This window comes from Anolis sagrei, chromosome X, assembly GCF_037176765.1.
Source record: "Anolis sagrei isolate rAnoSag1 chromosome X, rAnoSag1.mat, whole genome shotgun sequence".
Lineage (NCBI taxonomy): Eukaryota > Metazoa > Chordata > Lepidosauria > Squamata > Dactyloidae > Anolis > Anolis sagrei.
In genome coordinates, this window is record NC_090034.1 from 59,104,144 (window position 1) to 59,129,515 (window position 25,372).

Genomic DNA, 25,372 nt, shown 5'->3' on the forward strand with positions numbered 1-25,372 from the left:
TATTATTATTATTATTATTACTAGCCGTCCCCTGCCATGCGTTGCTGTGGTCCACATGGGGGTTCTGTGTGGGAGGTTTGGCCCAATTCTATCGTTGGTGGGGTTCAGAATGCTCTGTGATTGTAGGTGAACTATAAATCCCAAATGTCAAGGTCTATTTCCCCCAAACTCCATCTGTGTTCATATTTGGGCATATGGAATATTTGTGCCAAGTTTGGTCCAGCTCCACCATTGTTTGAGTCCACAATACTCTCTGGATGTAAGTGAACTACAACTCCCAAACTCAAGGTCAATGCATACCAAGCCCTTCCAGTATTTTCTGTTGGTCATGGGAGTTCTGTGTGCCACGTTTTGTTCAATTCCATCATTGGTGGAGTTCAGAATGCTCTTTGATTGTAGGTGTACTATAAATCCCAGCAACTACAACTCCCAAATGTCAAGGTCTATTTCCCTTAAACTCCATCTGTGTTCATATTTGGGCATATGGAATATTTGTGGCAAGTTTGGTCCAGATCCATCATAGTTTGAGTCCACAGTGCTCTCTGGATGTAGGTGAACTACAACTCCCAAACTCAAGGTCAATGCACACCAAGCCCTTCCAGTATTTTCTGTTGATCATGGGAGTTCTGTGTGCCAAGTTTGGTTCAATTCCATCACTGGTGGGGTTGAGAATGCTCTTTGATTGCAGGTGAACTATAAATCCCAGCAACTACAACTCCCAAATGACAAAATCAATTTTTTTTGAGTGGAGGACATAAATTGGACTGTTAGGTGTCTTGTGTCCAAATTTGGTGTCAATTCCCCTAGTGGTTTTAGAGTTCTGATGGTAGCACGAACTAACATTACATTTTTATTTATATAGATTATTATTAGCATTAGTATTAGTAATATGCAAAGGCTGGCCTTGGCATCTGTTTAGATAGAGAGGTTCTGGGAAGAATAATTTTTTCCAAGGCTGGGCTTGCCCAAAGTCAGGGAGAACCCGTCCTGCGGGTTTGTGGGCGCTTTGCGGTCCCTTTGCGCAAGAGGCATTGGGCAAGTTTCCATAGCCAAGGGCCAAGGTAAGGGTTTGGAGCCATGAGCTTCAAGGGTTGGAGGTGGATTGGGGCCTTTGACATGGATCAGGGCACTCCGACATGCATTGGTAGGGAGTAACAGCCCAAGAGAGCCTTCACAGTGAAGGGCAGGCACCCTACCTGGTTTCTGGTAGAGCTGGGATATGAGTTCAGATCGCAACCCGAATGAGGATGTTCTTTTCCAAAACCCCCTTATAAACCCCATCATGCAGAACAGATCAGAAATTCAACTTTTTGGTTACAAATGGAGATCGAGTGGAGCGTGAGGCCAGTTTTAAGTCCCTGGGTGCTACATTGCTTAGGAAGACTTGCCATTGTGATGGTGAAGAGGGCCCAGCAGAGATTGCATTATAATCTGAGACTTTTAAGGAACCAAGAATTACCACTCCTGCCCAGAGAATTGTAGGTTAGGGTTAAGGTTACAAATGAAGCCAAAACCAAGGTCACAACAAACACCTGTTATAGAACTTCAGTATGCTGATGATAATGTAGTCTGTGCGCATTCAGAAGAAGATCAGATTAGATTACTGCAACGCGCTCTACGTGGGGTTGCCTTTGAAGACTGTTCGGAAACTCCAACTAGTCCAGCGGGAGGCAGCCAGACTGCTCACCGGAGTGTCATACAGGGAGCATACCACCCCCGTTATGTCAGCTCCACTGGCTGCCGATCCAGTTCTGAGCACAATTCAAAGTGCTGGTTTTGACCTACAAAACCCTATACGGCTCCAGCCCAGTGTATCTGTCCGAACGGATCTCCCTTTACGTCTAAGATCTTCTGGGGAGGCCCTGCTCTTGACCCCGCCTCTATCACAAGTGAGGTTGGCGGGGACGAGGAGCAGGGCCTTCTCGGTGGTGGCCCCCCACCTGTGGAATTCGCTCTCCGGGGAAATTAGATCAGCGACATCACTCCTTTCGTATTGTCGAAGGCTTTCATGGCCGGAATCACTGGGTTGTTGTAGGTTTTTCCGGGCTATATGGCCATGTTCTGGAGGCAATTTTTCTCCTGACGTTTCGCCTGCATCTATGGCAAGCATTCGCAGAGGTAGTGAGCTACTTCCAACAGACGTCACTACCTCTGAGGATTCTTGCCATAGATGCAGGCGAAACGTCAGGAGAAAAATTGCCTCCAGAACATGGCCATATAGCCCGGAAAAACCTATAACAACCCAATTACTCCTTTCCTTCAGGAAAAAACTGAAAACATGGATTTGGGACCAGGCATTCGGACAATCGTGCAGATAAAGAAAGGACTTTGAGAATGGCCAGGAAATGACTAATGGAATGGAATTTGGAACTCTGAAAGCCGACAAGCCGCTCTAAACGCCTTTGCAGACATACAAAAAGCTTGGTCTCTCACTGGACATCAAGAAAACCCATTATTATTATTATTATTATTATTATTATTATTATTATTATTACTAGCTGTCCCCTGCCATGCGTTGCTGTGGCCCACATGGGTGTTCTGGGTGGGAGGTTTGGCCCAATTCTATCATTGGTGAGGTTCAGAATGCTCTGTGATTGTAGGTGAACTATAAATCCCAGCAACTACAACTCCCAAATGTCAAGGTCCATTTTCCCCAAACTCCACCAGTGTTCACATATTGGCATATTGAGTATTCGTGCCAAATTTGGTCCAGATCCATCATTGTTTGAGTCCACAGTCATTTTTAGATGTGGGTGAACTACAACTCCAAAACCAAAGGACACTGCCCACCAAACCCTTCCAGTATTTTCTGTTGGTCATGGGAGAACTGTGTGCCAAGTTTGGTTCAATTCCATTATTGGTGGGGTTCAGAACGCTCTTTGATTGTAAGTGAACTGAAATACAACATTGCCTGAGCTCTGCAAGTGCAGCATTTTTCCAAATGAAGCAGAGAGTGTTTAAAAATCGGGACATCGGTAGGGAGACCAAGGTACTTGTTGATAAAGCCATTGTCCTCCCAACCCTGTTATATGCCTGCGAAACGTGGACTGTCTACAGACGTCACATGCAACTCCTGGAACGATTCCATCAGCGTTGCCTCTGCAAATCTCTTGGGGGGAAAATACCGGCGGACAAAGGTCAGCGTTCTGGAAGAAGCAAAGACCACCAGCATTGGAGCGGTGCTCCTATGCCATCAACTCCACTGGACTGACGGCCACATTGTACGAATGCCCACAGATCACTGCCTCCCGAAGCAGTTGTTATACTCCCAACTCCAGAATGGAAAACGTCATGTTGGGGGACAGGAAAAGAGATTTAAAGATGGACTTAAAGCCAGCCTTAAAAACTGTGACATAGACAGCGAGAACTGGGAAGCCCTGACTCTTGAGGTCAGCTGTGACCAGCAGTGCTGTGGAATTTGAAGAGGCACGAATGGGGGACAAAAGGGATAAACATGCCAAGAGGAAGGCACGTGAAGTCAACCCTTACTGGGACTGCCTTCCACCTCGAAACCAATGTCTTCACTGTGGAAGATGTGGGTCAAGAATAGGGCTCCACAGTTGCCTACGGACCCACCGCCAGTACACCGATCTTGGAAGACAATCCTATCTGACAATGAGGGATCGCCTAAGTCAGTGGTTCTCAACCTTTCTAAAGCCATGACCCCCAAGCTTTCTAAAGCTTGACGCGCCTTCCTCTTGGCACGTTTCTCTCTTTCGTCCTCCATTCGTGCCTCTTCAAATTCTACAGCACTGCTGGTCACAGCTGACCTCCAGCTGGAGCATTCAAGGGCTTCCCAGTTCTCAGTGTCTATGCCAAAGTTTTTAAGGTTGGCTTTGAGCCCATCTTTCAATCTCTTTTCCTGTCCACCAACATTACGTTTTCTGTTCTTGAGTTCGGAGTAGAGCAACTGCTTTGGGAGACGGTGGTCGGGCATCCGGACAACGTGGCCGGTCCAGCTGAGTTGATGGCGGAGGACCATCGCTTCAATGCTGGTGGTCTTTCCTTCTTCCAGCACGCTGACATTTGTCTGCTTGTCTTCCTAGGAGATTTGCAAGATTTTCCGGAGGCAGCGCTGATGGAATCGTTCCAGGAGTTGCATGTGACGTCTGTAGACAGTCCACGTTTCGCAGGCATAGAGCAGGGTTGGGAGGACAATAGCTTTGTAGACAAGCACCTTGGTCTCCCTACGGATGTCCCGGTCCTCAAACACTCTGCTTCATTCGGAAAAATGCTGCACTCGCAGAGCTCAGGCGGTGTTGAATTTCCGTGTCAATGTTAACTTTGAATGTACCTTCAACCGATTCAGCTCTGACTCCACAGACCACTGAGACCCCCACAAATTACAGAACTGGATGAAACTTGGCACAGAGAACCCACATGACCAACAGAAAATACTGGAGGGGTTTGGGAGAAATTGGCAGGGATTTAGGGGAGATGTAGTTCACCTACATCTGGAGAGATCTGAGAAACCCAACAACTATGGAACTGGATCAAACTTGGCATGAAATACTCAAAATGCCTAAATTTGAACACTGGTGGAGGTTAGGGAAAACAGATCCTGATATTTGGGAGTTGCAATTACTTGGAGTTATAGTTCACCTGCCATCAGGTGAACTATAACTCTATGGACGGAACCAACCTCCCTCTTAAAGACACCTACAGAATCATAGAGTTGGAAAAGACCTCTAAAGGCCATCCAGTCCAACCCCCTTCTTTCTGCCAAGCATGAAAAGCACAATCAAAGCACCCGATAGATGGCCATCCAGTCTCTGCATCATGATGATGATAATCTAGAGTTGGAAGAGATCCCCAAAGGCCATCCAGTCCCTTCAGTGAGAGGGGAAAGGATAGAAATAAACATTATTGTTATTTGATACATGACAATATTAGTACACAGCAAACAAGCTCACCCTGCTGGTTTTTGTATTTGATCACACATCGGACATTTCCCAAGTGTCTAGGACCATGTGATATATCGGCAAAAAATGTATGCAGATTCGAGTAGGGTGGCCTTTTGCAGCTGACAGGTGGTGATTTTGTCAGCACCAATGGTTTTTAAGTGCAGGCCAAGGTCTTGAGGCACTGCACCCAGTGTGCCGATCACCATTGGGGCCACCTTGACTGGCTTGTGCCAGAGTCTTTGCACTTCGATCTTTAAATCCTTGTAGTATTATTATTATTATTTGAAACACAACAAGATGAGTCCACAGCAGACACTCTGCCGACTGTTGAATTGGATCACACGTCGGACACTTCCCAAGTGTCTAGGACTGTGTGATGTATTAGCAAATAATGCGTGCAGATCCCAGTAAGGTGGCCTTCTGCAGCTGGCAGATGGTAATTTTGTCAGCGCCGATTGTGTTTAAGTGCAGGCCAAGGTCTTTAGGCACTGCACCCAGTGTGCCGATCACCACTGGGACCACCTTGACTGGTTTGTGCCAGAGTCTTTGCAGTTCAATTTTAAAATCCTCATATCGTGTCAGTTTTTCCAGTTGTTTCTCTGCTATTATTATTATTATTATTGTTATTATTATTACTACTATTATTATTATTATTAGGAGCCCCCAGTGGCACAATGGATTAAACCCTTGTGCTGGCAGGACTGAAGACTGAGAGGTTGGAACAGAAGAATAAGATTATATGTTAACGAGGGTGTTGAATAATATGTAACTACTATAAACAAATGTATAATAAATGTAATAATTGATAAAATAATAAAAAATATATTTTTTAAAAAGACTGGGAGGTTGGAGGTTCGAATCCAGAGAGAGCGTGGAGGAGCTCCCTCTGTCAGCTCCAGCACCCCATGCAAGGACATGAGAAAAGCCTCCCACACAACATGAAAAACGTCCAGGCAACGTCCCCTGGGAAACATCCTTGCAGACAGTCAATTCTCTCACACCAGAAGCAACTTGCAGTTTCTCAAGTAGCTCATGACACAAAAATTATTATTATTATTATTATTATTATTATTATTATTATTATTATTCTGTGTGTTCCTAAGGCTGGTGAAGGGGTCTTAAAGGCAGCAACGGAAGACACACAAAAGTGACAGAACACATCTAGTGTGAATGAGAAGGAGAAAAGGAGGCGGCCTTTTCAGGTCAAATCAAAGGAAGGAGGAGGAAGAAAAGGGAGGGAGGAGAAGGAAGGGAAGAAAAGAAAGAAAAAAAGAAAGAAGAAAAGGAAGGTAGGGAGGAAAAAGAAAGAAGGAGGAAGGGAAGGAAGGAAGGAAGGAAAGAAAGAAAAGGAAGGGAGAAGAAGGAAGGAGGGAATGAGGGGAGGGAAGAAAGAAAAGGAAGGGAGAGGGGGAGGAAGGAAAAGGAAACAAAGAAAAGGGAGGAGGGGATTAAGGGAAAGGGAGGAAAGAGAAAGTAAAAGAAGGAAGGAATTAAGGAAAAAGAAGGAAAGAAAGAGAAGGAAGGGAAGAAAAGAAGGAAAGAAATAAAAGAAGGAAGGAATTAAAGAAAAAGAAGGAAGGAAGGAAAGAAAAGAATTAAGAAAAAGGAAAGAAAGAAAAAGAAGGAAAGAAAGAAAAGGAAGGAAGGAATTAAGGAAAAGGCAGCAAGGAAAGAAAGTGAAACAAAGAAGAGATTAAGTAAAAAGAAGGAAAGAAAGAAAGAGAGAGAAAGGAATGAAGGAAAAGGAAGGAAAGAAAGAAAAGAAAAGGGGAGGAAGGAACTAAGGAAAAAGAAGAAAGGAAATGAAGGAATGAAGGAAAAGGAAGGAAGGAAAGAAAGAAAGAAAGAAAAGGGAGGGAGGAGCTAAGGAAAAAGAAAGAAGGAAGGAAAGGAAGGACTGAAGGAAAAGGAAGGAAAGAAAGAAAAGGGAGGGAGGAACTAAGAAAAAAGAAGAAAGGAAAGGAAGGAATGAAGGAAAAGGAAGGAAAGAAAGAAAGAAAGAAAAGGAAGGAACTAAGGAAAAAGAAAGAAGGAAGGAAAGAAAGGAATGAAGTAAAAGGAAGGAAAGAAAGAAAGAAAAGGAAGGAACTAAGGAAAAAGAAAGAAAGAAAGAAAGAAAGAAAAGGGAGGAAGGAACTAAGGAAAAAGAAAGAAGGAAAGAAAGGAAGGAATGAAGGGAAAGGAAGGAAAGAAAGAAAAGAAAAGAAAAAGGGAGGAAGGAACTAATGAAAAAGAAAGAAGGAAGGAAGGAAAGGAAGGAATGAAGGAAAGAAAAGGGAGGAAGGAACTAAAGAATAAGAAAGAAGGAGGGAAAGGAAGGAATGAAGGAAAAGGAAGGAAAGAAAGAAAAGGAACTAAGGAAAAAGAAAGAAGGAAGGAAAGGAAGGAATGAAGGAAAAGGAAGGAAAGAAAGAAAGAAAAGGTAGGAAGGAACTAAGGAAAAAAGAAAGAAGGAGGGAAAGGAAGGAAGGAAGGAAAAGAAAGGAAAGAAAGAAAGAAAAAGGAGGAAGGAACTAAGGAAAAAAGAAAGAAGAAAGGAAAGGAAGGAATGAAGGAAAAGGAAGGAAAGAAAGAAAGAAAAGGAAGGAAGGAACTAAGGAAAAAAGATGGAAGGAAAGGAAGGAATGAAGGAAAAGGAAAGAAAGAAAGAAAGAAAGAAAGAAAGAAAGAAAGAAAAGGGAGGGAGGAACTAAGGAAAAAGAAAGAATGAAGGCATGAAGGGAAAAGGGAGGAAGGAATGAAGGAAACGGAAGGAAAGAAAGAAAGTAAAAGAAGGAAGGAAGGAAGGGAAAGGAAGGACAGAAAGAAAAGAAAGGAAGGAGAAGAAGTTGGCTGGCGAGAAGGGACCCCTGAAGGTCATCTAGCCCAACCTTGCTGGGGAGGGCAAAGGGAAGAAGGGCTGCTTCCTCCTTCTCCTCCTCCTCCTCCCGGAGGCGGACCAGAGAGAGAACAGCTTGCTGAGGGAGAAAGAGGGAGGAGCCAACCCGGCCCCCCTTCCCCAAAGGAGCCTCCTCCCTCCCAACCTCCCTCCTGGGCTTCTTCCCTGGCCAGAAGGACGAGCTCATGGCTCTGGCGAGGCTGTTCTGGGTGTTGTCGGCCAGTGTGTCCCTTTTGGGGGGCGCTGTGTTGGGGGGCCCTCCTTGCCCCCAAGCCCCGCCCCTCTGGTGCCACCACGGGGAGACCGCCCGCACCTGCCAGGTGAGTGGGAACCTGGGAAGGGACCTCCCAAGGCCAGCCAGTCCCACCCCCGAAGGCAGGAGGAGAGAGGCACCCAGAAGGTGGGGAGTCCTCCAGTCTAGAGACAGAGAGAGAATCCTCCAACTGGAAGGGACCTCTCCAGTCCAACCCCTTCTGGCATTATGCAGGAAGAGCCCAATCAAAGCACTCCCAACAGGTGGCCATCCAGCCTCAATAATAATAATAATCTATATACATAAAAATGTAATGTTCGTTTGTGGGATTAACAGAACTCAAAAACCACTGGATGAATTGACACCAAATTTGGACACAAGACACCTAACAACCCAATGTATGTCCTTCACTCAAAAAAATTGATTCTGTCATTTGGGAGTTGTAGTTGATGGGATTTATAGTTCACCTACAATCAAAGATTTTAAATCAAAATCTTTGGTAAAATCAAAATGTTTTGGTTAGACCACACCTGGAATATTGTGTCCAGTTCTGGGCACCACAATTCAAGAGAGATATTGACAAGCTGGAATGTGTCCAGAGGAGAGCGACTAAAATGATAAAAGGTCTGGAGAACAAGCCCTATGAGGAGCGGCTTAAGGAGCTGGGCATGTTTAGCCTGAAGAAGAGAAGGCTGAGAGGAGATATGATAGCCATGTATAAATATGTGAGAGGAAGCCACAGGGAGGAGGGAGCAAGCTTGTTTTCTGCTTCCTTGGAGACTAGGACGCGGAACAATGGCTTCAAACTACAAGAGAGGAGATTCCATCTGAACATGAGGAAGAACTTCCTGACTGTGAGAGCCGTTCAGCAGTGGAACTCTCTGCCCCGGAGTGTGGTGGAGGCTCCTTCTTTGGAAGCTTTTAAACAGAGGCTGGATGGCCATCTGTCAGGGGTGATTTGAATGCAATATTCCTGCTTCTTGGCAGAATGGGGTTGGACTGGATGGCCCATGAGGTCTCTTCCAACTCTTTGATTCTATGATTCTAAAGAGCATTCTGAACCCCACCAACGATGGAATTGAACCAAACTTGGTACACAGTTCTCCCATGACCAACAGAAAATATTGGAAGGGTTTGTTGGGCAGTGTCCTTTGGTTTTGGAGTTGTAGTTCACCTACATCCAGAGATCACTATGGACTCAAACAATGATGAACCTGGACCAAACTCTACACAAATACTCAATATGCCCAAATGTGAACACTGGTGGAGTTTGGGGAAAATAGAATCTTGACATTTGGGAGTTGTAGTTGCTGTGATTTATAGTTCACCTACAATCATAGAGCATTCTGAACCCTACCAATGATAGAATTGGGCCAAACCTCCCACACAGAACCCCCATGTGGGCCACAGCATGGGGGCACAGAGAGATGGAATCTTAGAGTTGGAAAGGACCCCCAAAGGCCACCCAGTCCCATCCCTTTAGACCAGTGTTTCTCAACCTGTGGGTGCCCAGATGTTTTGGCCTTCAACCCCCAGAAATCCTAACAGCTGGTAAACTGGCTGAGATTTCTGGGAGTTGTAGGCCAAAACACCTGGGGATAAACAGGTTAAGAACCACTGCTTTAGATAAACATGTATTGACGAATGGATGGATGGATGAATAGATAGATAGATAATTAGATAAAGAAAGACACACGTGGATAGATAAATAGAGAAAGACAGAAATGTAGATAGATGGATGGGTAGATAGGTAGATAGGTAGGTAGGTAAGTAAGTAAGTAGGCAGGCAGGCAGACAGACAGATAGATAGATAGATAGATAGATAGATAGATAGATAGGCAGATAGGCAGATAGGCAGATAGACAGGCCAATAGACCGGTAGGTAGACAGACAGACAGGTAGATAGACAGGTAGATAGGTAGGTGGGTAGACAGACAGATAAGTAGATAGGTAAGTGGGTAGATAGATACAGAGACAGACCAATAGGTAGGTAGATAGGTAGGTATGTAGGTAGGCAGATATACAAGTAGATAGATAGGTAAGTAGGTAGGTAGATAGATAGATAGATAGATAGATAGATAGGTATGTAGGTAGGTAGATATAGACAGGTAGATAGGTAGGTAGATAGGTAGATAGATAGATAAGTAGATAGGTAAGTAGATAGATAGACAGATAGATAAACAGACAGTAGATAGGTAGGTACATAGATAGGCAGATATACAAGTAGATAGATAAATAAGTAGGTAAGTAGGTAGGTAGATAGATAGATAGATAGACAGACAGACAGGTAGGTATGTAGGTAGGTAGATATACAAGTAGATAGATAGGTAAGTAGGTAGGTAGATAGATAGATAGATAGATAGACAGACAGGTAGATAGGTAGGTATGTAGGTAAGTAGATATAGACAGGTAGGTAGATAGATAGACAGGTAGGTAGGTAGATAGATAAGTAGATAGGTAAGTAGGTAGATAGATAGATAGATAGATAAACAGACAGTAGCTAGGTAGGTACGTAGATAGGCAGATATACAAGTAGATAGATAGATAAGTAGGTAAGTAGGTAGATAGATAGATAGACAGACAGGTAGGTATGTAGGTAGGTAGATATAGACAGGTAGGTAGGTAGAAAGATATATAGACAGATAGGTAGGTAGGTAGGTAGACAGATAGGTAGATAGATAGATAGATAGATAAACAGACAGTAGATAGGTAGGTACGTAGATAGGTAGATATAGACAGATAAGTAGGCAGGTAGATAGAAAGACAGACAGGTAGGTAGATGAATATTTATGTATATAATTATAATTATTTATATATATTTATAATTTCTATAATTATAAATAAATAATAGACAAACAGGTAGAAAGATAAGTAGATAGATAAGTAGGTAGATAGATAGACAGATAGGTAGGTACGTAGGTGGGTAGATAAAGAAACAGGTAGATAAACCGACAGACAGGTAGAAAGGCAGGTAGATGGATACGTAGGTAGGTAGGTAGTTACATAGATACATATATACATAGGTGGATGGATAGGTAGGTAGATAGGTAGAGAGATAGAGAAAGAGAGACATGTATTGGTGGATATATGGACGGATCGACCGACAGTTAGTTAGTTAGTTAGTTAGTTGTAGTGTTGGACGGACGGATGGACGGACGGACAGACAGATAGATAGAGGAAAAGACCCCCTAGGGTCATCCAATCCCTTAAGATAGATAGAGGCATACATTTCTTTTATTTCATTTATTTACCCTATTTATATCCTGCCCTTCTCAACTCTGTAGAGAAGTCAAGGTGGCTTACATGTATAGGCAATGATTCAATGGCATGTAAACATATATATATAGTAAAATAAACATCTATTTTAAAATGATCATTAAAAACCAACATATCAAACTCTAAAACACTATTTAAAATCACATTATCCGAAATCATAGTCCATGGCCACGGACGGACAGACAGACTGGGTTGGGTTGGATGGCCTTTGGGAATCTTTTCCAACATTATTATTATTATTATTATTATTATTGTTATTGAGACTGGATGGCCATCTGTTGGGAGGGCTTTGATTGTGCTTTTCCTGCATGAGGGCAGAAGGGGGTTGGACTAGATGGCCCTTGGGGATCTGATCTCTTCCTATTCTATTTATTGTTATTACATTATTATGTGGAACACAACAAGAACAGTACACAGCAAACAAGATCACTGTGCTGGTTGTTGTATTGGATCACACGTTGGACACTTCCCAAGTGTCTAGGACTATGTGATGTATCAGCGAATAATGCGTGCAGATCCCAGTAGGGTGGTCTTTTGCAGCTGACGGATGGTAATTTCGTCAGCGCCGATTGTGTTTAAGTACAGGCCAAGGTCTTTAGGCACTACACCCAGTGTGCCGATCACCACTGGGACCACCTTGTTATTGTTATTGTTATTATTAACACCAGGAGATGAGTCCACAGCAGGCACCCTGCTGGCTGTTGTAGAGGATCACACGTCGGACACTTCCCAAGTGTCTAGGACTGTGTGATGTATCGGCAAATAATGCATGCAGATCCCAGTAAGGTGGCCTTCTGCAGCTGACAGATGGTAATTTGGTCAGCGCCGATTGTGTTTAAGTGCAGGCCAAGGTCTTTAGGCACTGCACCCAGTGTGCCGATCACCACTGGGACCACCTTGACTGGTTTGTGCCAGAGTCTTTGCAGTTCAATCTTTAAATAATTTAATGATTATTATTTTATTTTATTAAATTATTACTATTATTATTATTATTATTATTATTATTACTATTGCGATGATGGCAGGGGAAAAAACCCTTCTTTGGAATTCCCCAGCATTTCTGCAGAATTGCAAGGAAGGTACTGTCCTAATTGCCCAGAAAAGGCTTCTTTCTTTCACTTCGCTTTTTGAAGAAGGAAGCCGGGTTAAAAATAAAGAATGATCAAGTTGCCTTCTGACTCACAGTTCTGCAGATGCTGTGCCCTATAGAAGAAGGGTAGTTCAGCTCACTTTGGGGCCAAACAGAGGGGTTTCCATTTCGGAACTGAATCCTAGAGTTGGAAGAAAGACACCGCAAGGGCCATCCACATCTAACCCCTTGCCAAGCAGGAAAACACAACCTGAGCCCTCCCAACAGATGACCATGCACCTTACGCTTCAAAACCCCCAGAGAAGGAGACATATGACTCCCAGGCAGCACATTCTGCCAGGATTTGGAAATTACCTGGCATTGTCTAAGTGATAGCAGAGTTAATACCTTTGACCTGACCACCTGCACAAGAGTGAAGCCACTCTAGTTAGGGTGTAGTAGTTAATGCAATGGGAGTAGTATATAGTATATTTTAATGTTGAGTCAAATGTTTTTAATGTTAATGTATGCATATAATGTATGCAAGAAGGCAAAATGGTTGTCTGCTGAGACACTGGAAGTAGCCCAAGAAAGGAGGAAAGCAAAAGGAAACATTGATAAGGGGAGATATGCCCAATTAAATGCGCTGTTCCAGAGGTTAGCCAGAAGAGATAAAGAACTATTTTTAAACAAGCAATGCATGGAAGTGGAAGAAGACAACAGAATAGGAAGGACAAGAGACCTCTTCCAGAAAATTAGAAACATTGGAGGTAAATTTCAGGCAAAAATTGGTATGATAAGAAACAAAGATGGCAGGGACCTAACAGAAGCTGAAGAGATCAAGAGAAGGTGGCGAGACTATACAGAAGATCTGTATAGGAAGGATAACAATATCGAGGATAGTTTTGACAGTGTGGTGAATGAATTAGAACCAGACATCCTGAGGTTGGATGGGCCTTAAGAAGCATTGCTAACAACAAGGCAGCAGGAGACGACGGAATCCCAGCTGAACTGTTTAAGATCTTGGAAGAGGATGCTGTCAAGGTGATGCGTGCCATATGCCAGCAAATATGGAAAACACAAGAATGGCCATCAGATGCAACGAAAAATATTGACAAAATGGTACAGAACTCCTGTGCAACTGGCGCATATCACAAAAACGTGCCCAAAATTATGTTGGCACAACTGTGGTAAAATAGGAACATATGCCCACATGTGGTGGGAATGTGAAAAAATCCAAAAGTTCCAAGAAATAATCAGGAAAGAAATGGAGGAGCTATTAGGGATCAAGATAGAATGGAATAAGGCCAAATTTTTCACTCAGAAATTCGAAAATAAAGAGGAATATAAGGAAAGTGAGGAAATAATAAAACATATGATAGAGGGAATTAAAGCCTCAGTGGCCCTGAGGCTTTAATGTTGGAAAGACCACAAGAAATGGGATACAAAAACCTGGTACAAATATTTAGCAGATTACCTTCTTCAAGATTATATTAGCGAAAGGAAAAGTTACTATATGATGGGTCAAAGCAAAAAGACATGGAAAGCAAAATGGAAGGGCCTCATATATAGAATAAAGGGGAAAGATAAATATACGGTGTTGAACAAAACTATTCTCATGATTGAACAATTGTAATAAACACAACTAAAGTATCTATTTGTTCCCGGTGGGGGGGGGGGGGGTGTGCTGGTGGCGGGATTGGGGAAAAAACTGGTATTTTGAATGTTATCTTCAAAGATGGAATGTTTCTATGTATTATACAATAGTAATTTTGAATGTTATTTTCAAAGATGGAATGTTTCTATGTATTATACAATAGTAATAATAAAATTTAAAAAAATTTAAAAAAATTATAGTTGGGGAAAAAAATAAAAAAATAAAAAAAGAATGGCCATCAGACTGGAAAAAATCAACTTGTATCCCCATACCAAAAAAAGGGAAATGTGAAAGACTGCTCAAACCTCCGTACAGTGGCCCTTATTTCTCATGCCAGTAGGGTAATGCTCAAGATCCTGCAAGGCAAGGAAGACTCCAGCAATACATGGAGAGAGAGTTGGCAGATGGACAAGCTGGGTTTAGAAAAGGCAGAGGAACGAGAGACCAAATTGCCAACATCCGCTGGATAATGGAGAAAGGCAGGGAGTTTCAGAAAAACATCTATTTCTTTTTCATTAACCATTCTAAAGCCTTTGACTGTGTGGATCATAATAAATTGTGGCAAGTTCTTGGTGGGATGGGCATCCCAAGCCACCTTGTCTCTCTCCTGAGGAATCTGTACAAGGACCAAGTAGCAACAGTCAGAACTGACCATGGAACAACAGACTGGTTCAAGATTGGGAAAGGCATACGGCAGGGTTGTATACTCTCACCCAGCTTATTCAACTTGTATGCAGAACACATCATGCGATGTGCGGGGCTTGACAAATGTGCTTTTCCTGCATGGCAGAAAGGGGTTGGACTCAATTGCTTGTGTGGTCTCTTCCAGCTTTATTATTATTATTATTATTATTATTATTACTACTACTACTACTACTACTAATAATAATAATAATAATATTAATCATTAAGCACAGGCTGGATGTCCATCTGTCAGGGTGTGTGTGTGTGCTTTGATTATGTTTTGATCCTGCATGGTAGAAGGGGGTCAGACTCAATTGCTTGTGTGGTCTCTTCCGACTCTATTTATGATGATGATGATGGTTATTATTATTATTACTACTACTATTACTTATCTTTAAGCAGAGGCTGGATGGCCATCTGCCGGGGGGTGGGAGGATGCTTTGATTGTGCTTTTCCTACATGGCAGATGGACTAGATGGCTTTGGTGCTCACTTCCAACTCTATTTATTGTTGTTGTTATTGCTTATCATTAAGCAGAGACTGGGTGGCCATCTGTCAGAGTTGTGGTGCTTTGATTGTGCTTTTCCTGCCTGAAGGCAGAAGGAGGTTGGACTAGATGGCTTGTGTGGTCTCTACCAACTCTATTTATTATTATTACTACTATTACTATTATCATTAAGCAGAGGCTGGATGGGCATCTGCCGGGACGGGGGGTGGGTGGGGGAGGATGCTTTGATTGTGCTTTTTCTGCGTGGCAGAATGAGGTTGGACTAGACCGCTTTTGTGGTCTCCTCCACCTCTATTGATGATGATGATGATGATTATTATTATTATTATTATTACTTATCATTAAGCAGAGGCTGGATGGCTATCTGTCAGGGTAGTGGTGCTTTGATTGTAGTTTTCCTGCCTGGAGGCAGAAGGAGGTTGGAGTAGATGGCTTGTGTGGTCTCTTTCTTCCAACTCTTATTATTATTATTATTATTATTATTATTACTTATCATTTAGCAGAGGCTGGATAGCCATCTGCTGGGGTGTGTGCTTTGATTGTGCTTTTCCTGCCTGGCAGAAAGAAGGACTGGATGGTTTGTGTGGTTTCTTCCATTACTATTATTATTATTATTATTATTATTATTGTTCCTCGGAGTCCGATGGAAGCTCTTTCCTTGGAGACTCTTAAACAGAGGGCCACCTGTCGGGTGTGTGTGTGTGTGTTCCTTTCCTGCATGGCAGAATGAAGTTGGACTAGATGACACCTGAGGTTGCTGCTATTACTGCCATCATCATTATTATTACTATTACAAAGGCTGGATGGCTATCTGCTGGGGCTGCTTTGATTGTGCTTTCCCTGCATAGCACAAGGGGGTTGGACTAGATCGCCCAAGGAGTCTCTTCCAACCCTAGGATTCTATGGCTCTTTCAGGTGGAGAAGCACTGTGCCAAGCTTGATCCGGGCCCCTCCGTGGCACCCCCTGTCTCGGTCAGCCTCTATTACGAGAGCCTCTGCCCAGCCTGCCGAGCCTTCCTGGTCCTGCAGCTCTTCCCCACCTGGCTGATGCTGTCCCACATCATGAACATCACCTTGGTGCCTTATGGGAATGCACAGGTAAGGACCGATCCCTTGCTGTGGGGATCCGTTGGGCGTGACAGCATCTCACTTGTCCTCACATCCTCTCTCTGCTTGCCTTGACTAGGAGACAAAGGGACCCAGCCGGTGGCAGTTTGAGTGCCAGCATGGCCAGGACGAGTGCTTGGGCAACATGATGGAGGTGAGTGCGTCATGAATTCTTTTTTGAACCTTACAAATGGCCCTGCCCTAAACTACATTTCCCAGATTTCCTAGACTACATTTCCCAGAATTCAAAAGGCCCTGCCCTAAACTACATTTCCCAGAATTCCTAGACTACATTTCCCAGAATTATTATTATTATTATTATTATTATTATTATTATTATTATTACTATTATTAGGGGAAGCATATTAATTAGTTTAGAAGCTGGATGGCCATCTGTCAGGAGAGTTTGATGGTACCCTTCAGCCTAGAAGAAGGGAGTTGGACTAGATGGCCCTCCAAATCTAGACCAAGGCAGAATAGAGGGGTAGCATGACTTCCCTGGATCTAGACACTATGCTCCTATTGTGTGTCATCGTGTCATCAGCAACCATACCATTATATTACAATTCTAACAAAGCAAAACAAACACACAGATTAAAAAGAAAAAGAAAAAAAAACAGATTTTGCAAATTTGGTAGTTGGTTAAATGTCCTTTGACCAGTATCTGGCCACTTGGAGTGCCTCTGGTGTTGCCGCAAGAAGGTCCTCCATGGTGCATGTGGCAGGGCTCAGGGTGCATTGCAGCAGGTGGTCAGTGGTTTGTTCTTCTCCGCACTTGCATGCCGAGGATTCCACTTTGTAGCCCCATTTCTTAAGATTGGCTCTGCATCTCGTGGTGCCAGAGCACAGTCTGTTCAGCGCCTTCCAAGTCGCCCAGTTTTCTGTGTGCCCAGGGGGGTCTCTCATCTGGTATCACCCATGGATACCAGATGAGAGCACTCAGGTGCTGGGTTTGGGCCTGGCACTTTTGGACTCTCGCTTGCTGGGGTGTTCCAGCGAGTGTCTCTGTAGATCTAAGAAAACTATATCTTGATTTAAGTCGTTGACGTGCTGGTTGATGCCCAAACAGGGGATGAGCTGGAGATGTCTCTGCCTTGGTCCTTTCGCTATTGGCTGCTACTTCCCGGCGGATGTCAGGTGGTGCAATACCGGCTAAGCAGTGTAATTTCTCCAGTGGTGTGGGGCGCAGACACCCTGTGATAATGCGGCATGTCTCATTAAGAGCCACATCTACTGTTTTAGTGTGGTGAGATGTGTTCCACACTGGGCATGCATACTCAGCAGCAGAGTAGCATAGCGCAAGGGCAGATGTCTTCACTGTGTCTGCTCTTATTGATGCAGGCCAAAATCCCATTGGCTTTTTTGCCGCCACATCACATTGTTGGCTCATGTTTAACTTGTTGTCCACGAGGACTCCAAGATCTTTTTCACATGTACTGCTCTTGAACTTCATAACATAAGGAACCATTGTGTTATATTTCTATAACGTAACGAGTCATTGTCTTTGATCATGTAAACATGTTGTTTTCAACAGGCCAGCAATGTCAGCAGTTCTCATCAGCAACTTTTAAATCACAGCTCAGCCATTCATGAATTCTTCGCCTCCTTTTGCAGTTTTTCAGGCTTCATTCGTCTTAGGATGGTGTCTTCAGTCTTTGCAGGACCCCAATCATACTCCAATCATACAATTTCCATTCAATCCACACACCACATTTATCACAAGTACTGCACCAAGACTGGACCAACCAAACAATATGCCTTCCTTGGGTGTCAAAATGACCCCGATAGCTTTTTGTGGGTTACTCTTTGGGTGGGTTGGCCACTTGTTGTTCTGTCTCAGATAGCAAAATGTCTGATCAGACCCGCATTGGCTTCACTGCTGCCTATGTGGACCTTTTAAACTCTTAACTCTTTTAAGATCCACACACACACATACGGCCTTTATTATAGGCATACAACAACAAAATCACAACACAGGCCTATACAACAAGAAGAAGTCACAGATAAAAAGGAAAGCATCATTAAGAGTTGCTCATCTCAAGAATAACATTTGCAACAGTTTCACAAAAGAATGCCATAGAGTTGCATCTTGCAGTCACCAAAGATTACCTCTTGGTGATATAAATCAAAATAAGTGAAAATAAACTGCCATGACTCCACACGCGCACAGAGTGAAAAGTCATGTTATTATGGAAGCCAAGATCCAAAAGTCTGCTCTTATGGAATAATGGCGTGGTAGGGGAACAAGCTGTATTTGCTTTAAGAGTCAGATTTTTATGGAAGTCAAGATCCAAATGTCTTCTCTTATGGATTGAATGATGTGGTAGGGGAACAAGCTGTCTTTGCTGCAAGTGTCAGATTGTTAAGGAAGTCAAGATCCAAAATTCTGCCCCTATGAATTGAATGACGTGGTAGGGGAACAAGCTGTATTTGCTTTAAGAATCAGATTTTTATGACAGTTCGGGCCCCACCTATCTCCGCGATCACATCTCCTTCTATGAACCAGCACGAGCTCTAAGATCTTCCGGGGGGGGGGGGGGGCTCCTCTCGGTCCCACTACTGTCTCAAGCGCTGTTGGTGGGGACGAGAGAGAGAGGGCGTTCTCGGTGGTGGCCCCCCACCTCTGGAACACCATTCCAAGGGAAATAAGACAGGCCCCATCCCTCCCCTCCTTTCGTAAGAGCTTGAAGTGAAGATCTGGTGGTTTCAACAAGCCTTTGAAAATGATCAGTTCTAATTCAGCCCTACACATTGTCGAATACGGCCTTATTCTTCCTACCAATTACCCAGATTCTTTCCTCTAATCGGTCCCGGAATGAACAGCCACAGATCCGTACCTAATATTATTGTTGCCTGCCATAGCATTGCACTTAATTCCCGGACCCTCTAGATTTTTTGGTCTTGCACAAATCTTGGCCCGGCCTTTTAAATTTTTTAATTGCCTTGAACAGGCAGGATTACTTTTAATACATGTGTGTTATGGTGACAATTTTTATGCTTATATTTTGTTTTGTTAATCTTATGGTTATGTTGTTTTTACTTTGTATGTTTTGTGATGTTATCTATCTCCCTCGGGGAGATAGAGTGGTATATAAATAAAGTATTATTATTATTATTATTATTATTATCATTATTATTATTACTATGGAAGTCAAGATCTAAATGTCTGCTCTTATGGATGATGTGGTAGGGGAACAAGCTGTCTTTGCTGCAGGTGTCAGATTGTTAAGGAAGTCAAGATCCAAAATTCTGCTCCTATGAATTGAATGATGTGGTAGGGGAACAAGCTATCTTTGCTGCAAGTGTCAGGTTGTTATGGACGTCAATATCTAAACATCTGCTCTTATGGATTGGATGACGTGGTAGGGGAACAAGCTTTCTTTGCTGCAACAGTCAAATTGTTATGGAAGTCTAGATCCACAAGTCTGCTCTTATGGAGTGAATGACGTGGTAGGGGAACAAGCTGTCTTTGCTGCAAGTCAAATTATCATGGAAGTCAAGATCCAAAAGTCTGCTCTTAGTGAATTAATGATGTGGTAGGGGAACAAGTTGTCTTTGCTGCAAGAGTCAGATTGTTATGGAAGTCAAGATCCAAAAGTCTGCTCTTGACTGACATGCAGGCATCTACATTGTAAGCATTAAGAGCCTTTCATGTATTGACCCTATTTTGTGCAAATATAACAAGTGGCTTTACAGGGTGTCATGACAGTGGAATGACTGTACTCCATGCTCGGCTAATCCAGGCTCTTTGTCTGTCCCATAGACCTGCCTCATTGACTACTTCCAGGATGTGTCCTATGCCTTCCCGGTCATCTTCTGCATGGAGTCCAGTCGTAATGTCACCCAGAACTTACCAACGGTAAGTCCTCCCCACCTCTGACTCCCCTATCCTTGTAGCAGAATAGTTGCCTGTTAGCCGATTGCAACCAAAACACCAAAAGGTTCAGCATAGCATCTTTGGTACTGGTCAGTTTCATTTGCTGGCGTGTTGTGTGGTTTCCAGGCTATAAGGTCGATGTGTTTATCAGCATTTTCTCCTTTGTTCGTTTCACCTGCATCTGGGGCTACTGGCATCTTCAGAGGATCTGACGGGAGTCAAGTAAGTGCCAGAAATACAGCTTAATGGTGTAACATTAGAAAATGTTGACCATTTCTGCTACTTTGGCAGCCACCTCTCCACAAAAGTCAACATTGACACTGAAATACAACACCGCCTGAGCTCTGCGAGTGCAGCATTTTCTCGAATGAAGCACAGAGTGTTTGAGGACCGGGACATCCGTAGGGATACCAAGGTGCTTGTTTATAAAGCTATTGTCCTCCCAACCCTGCTATACGCCTGCGAAACTTGGACAGTCTACAGGCATCACATGCAACTCCTGGAACAATTCCATCAGCACGGCCTCTGAAAAATCCTGCAAATCTCTTGGGAAGACAAGCGGACAAATGTCAGCGTGCTGGAAGAAGCAAAGACCACCAGCATTGAAGCAATGGTCCTCCGCCATCAACTCCGCTGGACTGGCCATGTTGTCCGGATGCCCGACCACCGTCTCCCAAAGCAGTTGCTCTATTCATGGAATCATAGAATCAAAGAGTTGGAAGAGACCTCATGGGCCATCCAGTCCAACCCCCTGCCAAGAAGCAAGAATATTGCATTCAAATCACCCCTGACAGGTGGCCATCCAGCCTCTGTTTAAAAGCTTCCAAAGAAGGAGCCTCCACCACACTCAGGGGCAGAGAGTTCCACTGCTGAACTCAAGAACGGAAAACGGAATGTTGGAGGACAGGAAAAGAGATTTAAAGATGGGCTCAAAGCCAACCTTAAGAACTCTGGCATAGATACTGAGAACTGGGAAGCCCTGGCCCTTGAGCACTCCAGTTGGAGGTCAGCTGTGACCAGCAGTGCTGCAGAATTTGAAGCGGCACTAATGGAGAGCGAAACAGAGAAACGTGCCAAGAGGAAGGCACGTCAAGCCAACCCTGGCTGGGACTGCCTTCCACCTGGAAACCGATGCCCTCACTGTGGGAAAAGATGCAGATCAAGAATAGGGCTCCACAGTCACCTACGGACCCACCGCCAGGATACTACGCTTGGAAGACCATCATCCTCGGACTACGAGGGATTGCCTAAGTAAGTAAGAAGTGGAGTATACAGTGGGACCTCAACTAAATAGTGTCCCAGCTTAAGAGCAACTTGAGTTACTGCTGTCACTTTGACATATGAGCAGTGCACCTTGGGGATCACATCCAAATCTATTATTTCTTCTTCTTTGTAGTCTTCCTCTTCTTTTTTTCTTCTTCTTCTGGCTAGGTGACCATCTGTTGGGACTACTTTGATTGTGTTTTCCTGGCAGAAAAGGGGGGTTGGGCTAGATGTCCCCTTGGGGTCCTTTCCAACCCTATGATTCTATGATTCTGTGCCCTTCCAGTGCCTGAACCTGTACTTCCCTGAAGCTTCCCTGGCCAACATCACATCCTGCATAGACGGAGATCTGGGCAACAAGCTCATGCACCAGAATGCCCAGAGCACCCGAAGCCTCAACCCGCCCCACCAGTACGTGCCCTGGATCCTCATCAATGGGGTAAGCAACGTTAAGGCCCGGTGCCAATGCTGATGGCCATTCAGCACTGTTTGGCTTGATTCTGCTTTTGCTACGTGGGATTGTTCACCAAAAAACAAAACAAAACCTATTTGCTTTCCACAGAAACACACAGAGGAACTCCAAGGTCAGGCACAAGACTCACTCTTCAGACTGGTCTGCGATCTCTACAAGGCAAGTGTCCCTTTTCTACCCATGTTGTATGTTCACATACTTTCATTTGTGGGGCATACAAACACCTGGCATCATCAACATCATCATCATCATCATCATCATCATCATTATTATTGCTACTACAAAGGCCAGGTGGTCATCTGTTGGGGGTGCTTTGATTGTGCATGAAGACAGAAGGGGGTTGGGTTGGATGGCCCTTGGGGTGTCTGCTGCTATTATTATTATTATTATTATTATTATTATTATTACTATTATATATAAGTAATACTATTATCACAAAGACTGGGTGGCCATCTGTTGGGGGTGCTTTGATTGTGCATGAAGACAGAAGGGAGTTGGGCTGGATGGCCCTTGGGGTGTCTGCTGCTATTATTATTATTATTATTATTATTATTATCACAAATAATATAAATAAGTAATATTATTATCATAAAGGCTGGGTGGCCATCTGTTGGGGGTGCTTTGATTGTGTTTATACTGCATGGCAGAATAAAGGGGGTTGACTGGATGGCCCCTAGGACTGCTCTTACTACTACTACTGGAGCCCCCGGTGGCACAGTGGGTTAAACCCCTGTGCCGGCAGGACTGAAGACTGACAGGTCACAGGTTTGAATCCGAGGAGAGGCGGATGAGCTCCCTCTATGAGCTCCAGCTCCTCATGCGGGGACATGAGAGACGCCTCCCACAAGGATGATAAAAACATCAAATCATCCGGGCGTCCCCTGGGCAACGTCCTTGCAGACGGCCAATTCTCTCACACCAGAAGCGACTTGTAGTTTCCCAAGTCGCTCCTGACATGACAAGAAAAAAACTACTACTACTACTACTACTACTACTACTATTACGACTTGATGGCCATCTGTTGGGGTTTCTTTGATTGTGCTTTTCCTGTATTAAGGCAGAAGGGGATGGGCTGGATGGCTATTATTACTATTAATAGTAGTAGTAGTAGTCGTCATAGTAATAGTATTACAAAGGCCAAGTGGCCACCTGTTGGGGTGCTTCGATTGTGTTTATACTACATGGCAGAATAAAGGGGGGGTTGACTGGATGGCCCCTGGGATTGCTCCTATTACTATTCTTACTATTGTCAAAAAGGCTGGATGGCCATTTGTTTGGGGTGTTTTGATTGTGCTTTCCCTGCTCGAAGGCACGTGTTAAAAATGTGCACTTAAAACCCGTTTTTGGCCGGAAAATGCGGTTCTTCGAATCACTGCATATGCTTGTACTCAAGGAAAATATGCAGCTGTGTTGCGATACCCTGTTGTGGACTGCTGCAGCACACAAGTACATTTCAAAATCCCAAAAGAGTTGATGAGAGCCACGGATGCACAGGTGGCTAAACGGAAGCACAAATGGAAAGCAAACAATTCTCATAAAAACTCTCTGCAAGCATTCCTTTTTCTCGATGTTTATGAAATTAAACAGAGCTTGAATTTACACAGTGCGCATCAGCACGGGAGGCCAGTGACTCCGAAGGAAAACAGGGTTCGCGAGGGAAAAAGGAAGGGCAGCAGGAGGGTGAGGAGAGAGAGAATGACAACAAATCTGCTTGTGCGCATATTCAGATATCCGCATCAGTGTTTGTGCGGTGCAACGCATCTTTGTGTGCTTTGGGATGGGCGAATCCCTGACTGTGTTTGTCTGTGTACATTGCCATATAATCCAGATGATCGAAAAGGATAATCCACATTATTATCTGCTTTGAACTGGATTATTTGAATCCACACTTCTGTATAATCCAGTTCAAAGCAGATCTTCTGGATTTTATATGGCAGTGTAGATGGGAGGCTATTTTTACCATATATGGCAGTGGAGATAGAGCTCCGCTGGCATATCATGCAGTCCATCTGCATTCTGAAACTGCATTGCATGGCAGTGTGTTGCATGGGGCCTTTGACTCCATAGTAATGCATCGCAGCTACTATGGTTCCAGCTTGTAATGTGTTTTCTTAGGTCATTTGCTGCCTTCCAGTGGCTAATAATAATAATAATAATAATACTTTATTTGTACCCCGCTACCATCTTCCCAAGGGACTCGGTGCGGCTTACATGAGGCCGAGCCCAAACGCAACAATACAAGCAATAATAACAACAGTACAAGCAATTAAAAACATAGACAACAAAATACACAACATTATCAATAAGACAACACACAATTAAAAACAGTGGGAAGGCCAAATGTAGAGTTAAAATTGGAAATAATCCTGAGACACGGACGAAAGGTGATACCGGTGTTTGTGGAAGGGCATACGAGCAGACCTAAAGAATATAAAGTGCTTTGGAGGACAAAGTGCTAGGGGATCATTATTCCGGGAAGGCACACTGGAACAGCCACGTCTTCAAGCTCCTCCTGAAGACTGCCAGAGTTGGGGCCTGTCTGATGTCTTTAGGGAGAGTTCCAGAGTCGAGGGGCCACCACCGAAAAGGCCCTCTCTCTCGTCCCCACCAATCGCGCCTGCGATGCTAGTGGGATCGAGAGCAGGGCCTCTCCGGATGATCGAAGGGATCGTGTGTGTTCGTATACAGAGATGCGGTCGCGCAGGTAGGCGGGTCCCAAACCGTTCAGGGCTTTGTAGGTGAGAACCTGCACCTTAAATTGGGTCCGGTAGATGAATGGCAGCCAGTGGAGCTCCTTGAACAGGAGGGATGATCGCTCCCTGTAAGGAGCCCCAGTTAACAACCTTGCTGCTGCCCGTTGGATCATCTGAAATTTCCGGGCCGTTTTCAAGGGCAGCCCCACGTAGAATGCATCGCAGTAATCCAGTCTAGAGGTGGCTAAGGTGTGGACCACTTTGGCCAGATAGGAGTAGGCGCACAAGCACAAAAAATTGACATGCTGCTCCCATTTCCTGGCTTGCATTCCATGTTGACAGCTTGCTTTTCTCCTTGCAGGGAGAGCCACCGATCGCTTGCCGGGACCAGAAGGCGGCACCACCAGCCTGGCCTCGTTCCCCGCAAGATGATGCCTATTGAAAGGCCAAGGAAGAATCACAGCTGGCTTTATCTCAATTTGCTATGTTTTGTTATATTGAAATTACTCAGAGCCTGTTTCCCTTTTTTGCCAGACAGCCAATAATAGATCTCTGGCAGCTTTGGTCCCGAATTAGTTATCCGAGCCAGGAGATCTTTATCAGTGAGTTTATTGATCATCATGGTGAGCTTCCACAGAAATTCCACAGCGCCATGCCGTACCTCAATCCAGCTTCTGTTTTTATAGAAATGTTAAGCTTTCATGTCTTTTGCATTAAACCATTACACCTTA

General features: G+C 44.0%; 1 protein-coding gene across 1 annotated transcript; it reads left to right on the forward strand.

The window, feature by feature from the left end:
* The first annotated feature begins 7,920 nt into the window (after positions 1 to 7,920).
* IFI30 (IFI30 lysosomal thiol reductase) lies at positions 7,921 to 25,372 on the forward strand. The gene is made up of 7 exons (XM_067473566.1): positions 7,921 to 8,102; positions 16,145 to 16,327; positions 16,416 to 16,490; positions 20,100 to 20,195; positions 21,763 to 21,915; positions 22,039 to 22,111; positions 25,007 to 25,372. Exons 1-7 carry the CDS (start codon positions 7,968 to 7,970, stop codon positions 25,081 to 25,083), a joined length of 792 nt encoding a protein of 263 aa, XP_067329667.1. The 5' UTR covers positions 7,921 to 7,967; the 3' UTR covers positions 25,084 to 25,372.

What these genes read in the sequence shown, in the direction of transcription:
- IFI30 (XM_067473566.1), top strand. Translation starts at nt 7,968, where the DNA reads ATGGCTCTGGCGAGGCTGTTCTGGGTGTTGTCGGCCAGTGTGTCCCTT. An exon ending in TCACCCAGAACTTACCAACG is followed by an intron (nt 20,196 to 21,762) that starts GTAAGTCCTCCC and finishes GTGCCCTTCCAG; the next exon opens with TGCCTGAACCTGTACTTCCC. An exon ending in CCTGGATCCTCATCAATGGG is followed by an intron (nt 21,916 to 22,038) that starts GTAAGCAACGTT and finishes TGCTTTCCACAG; the next exon opens with AAACACACAGAGGAACTCCA.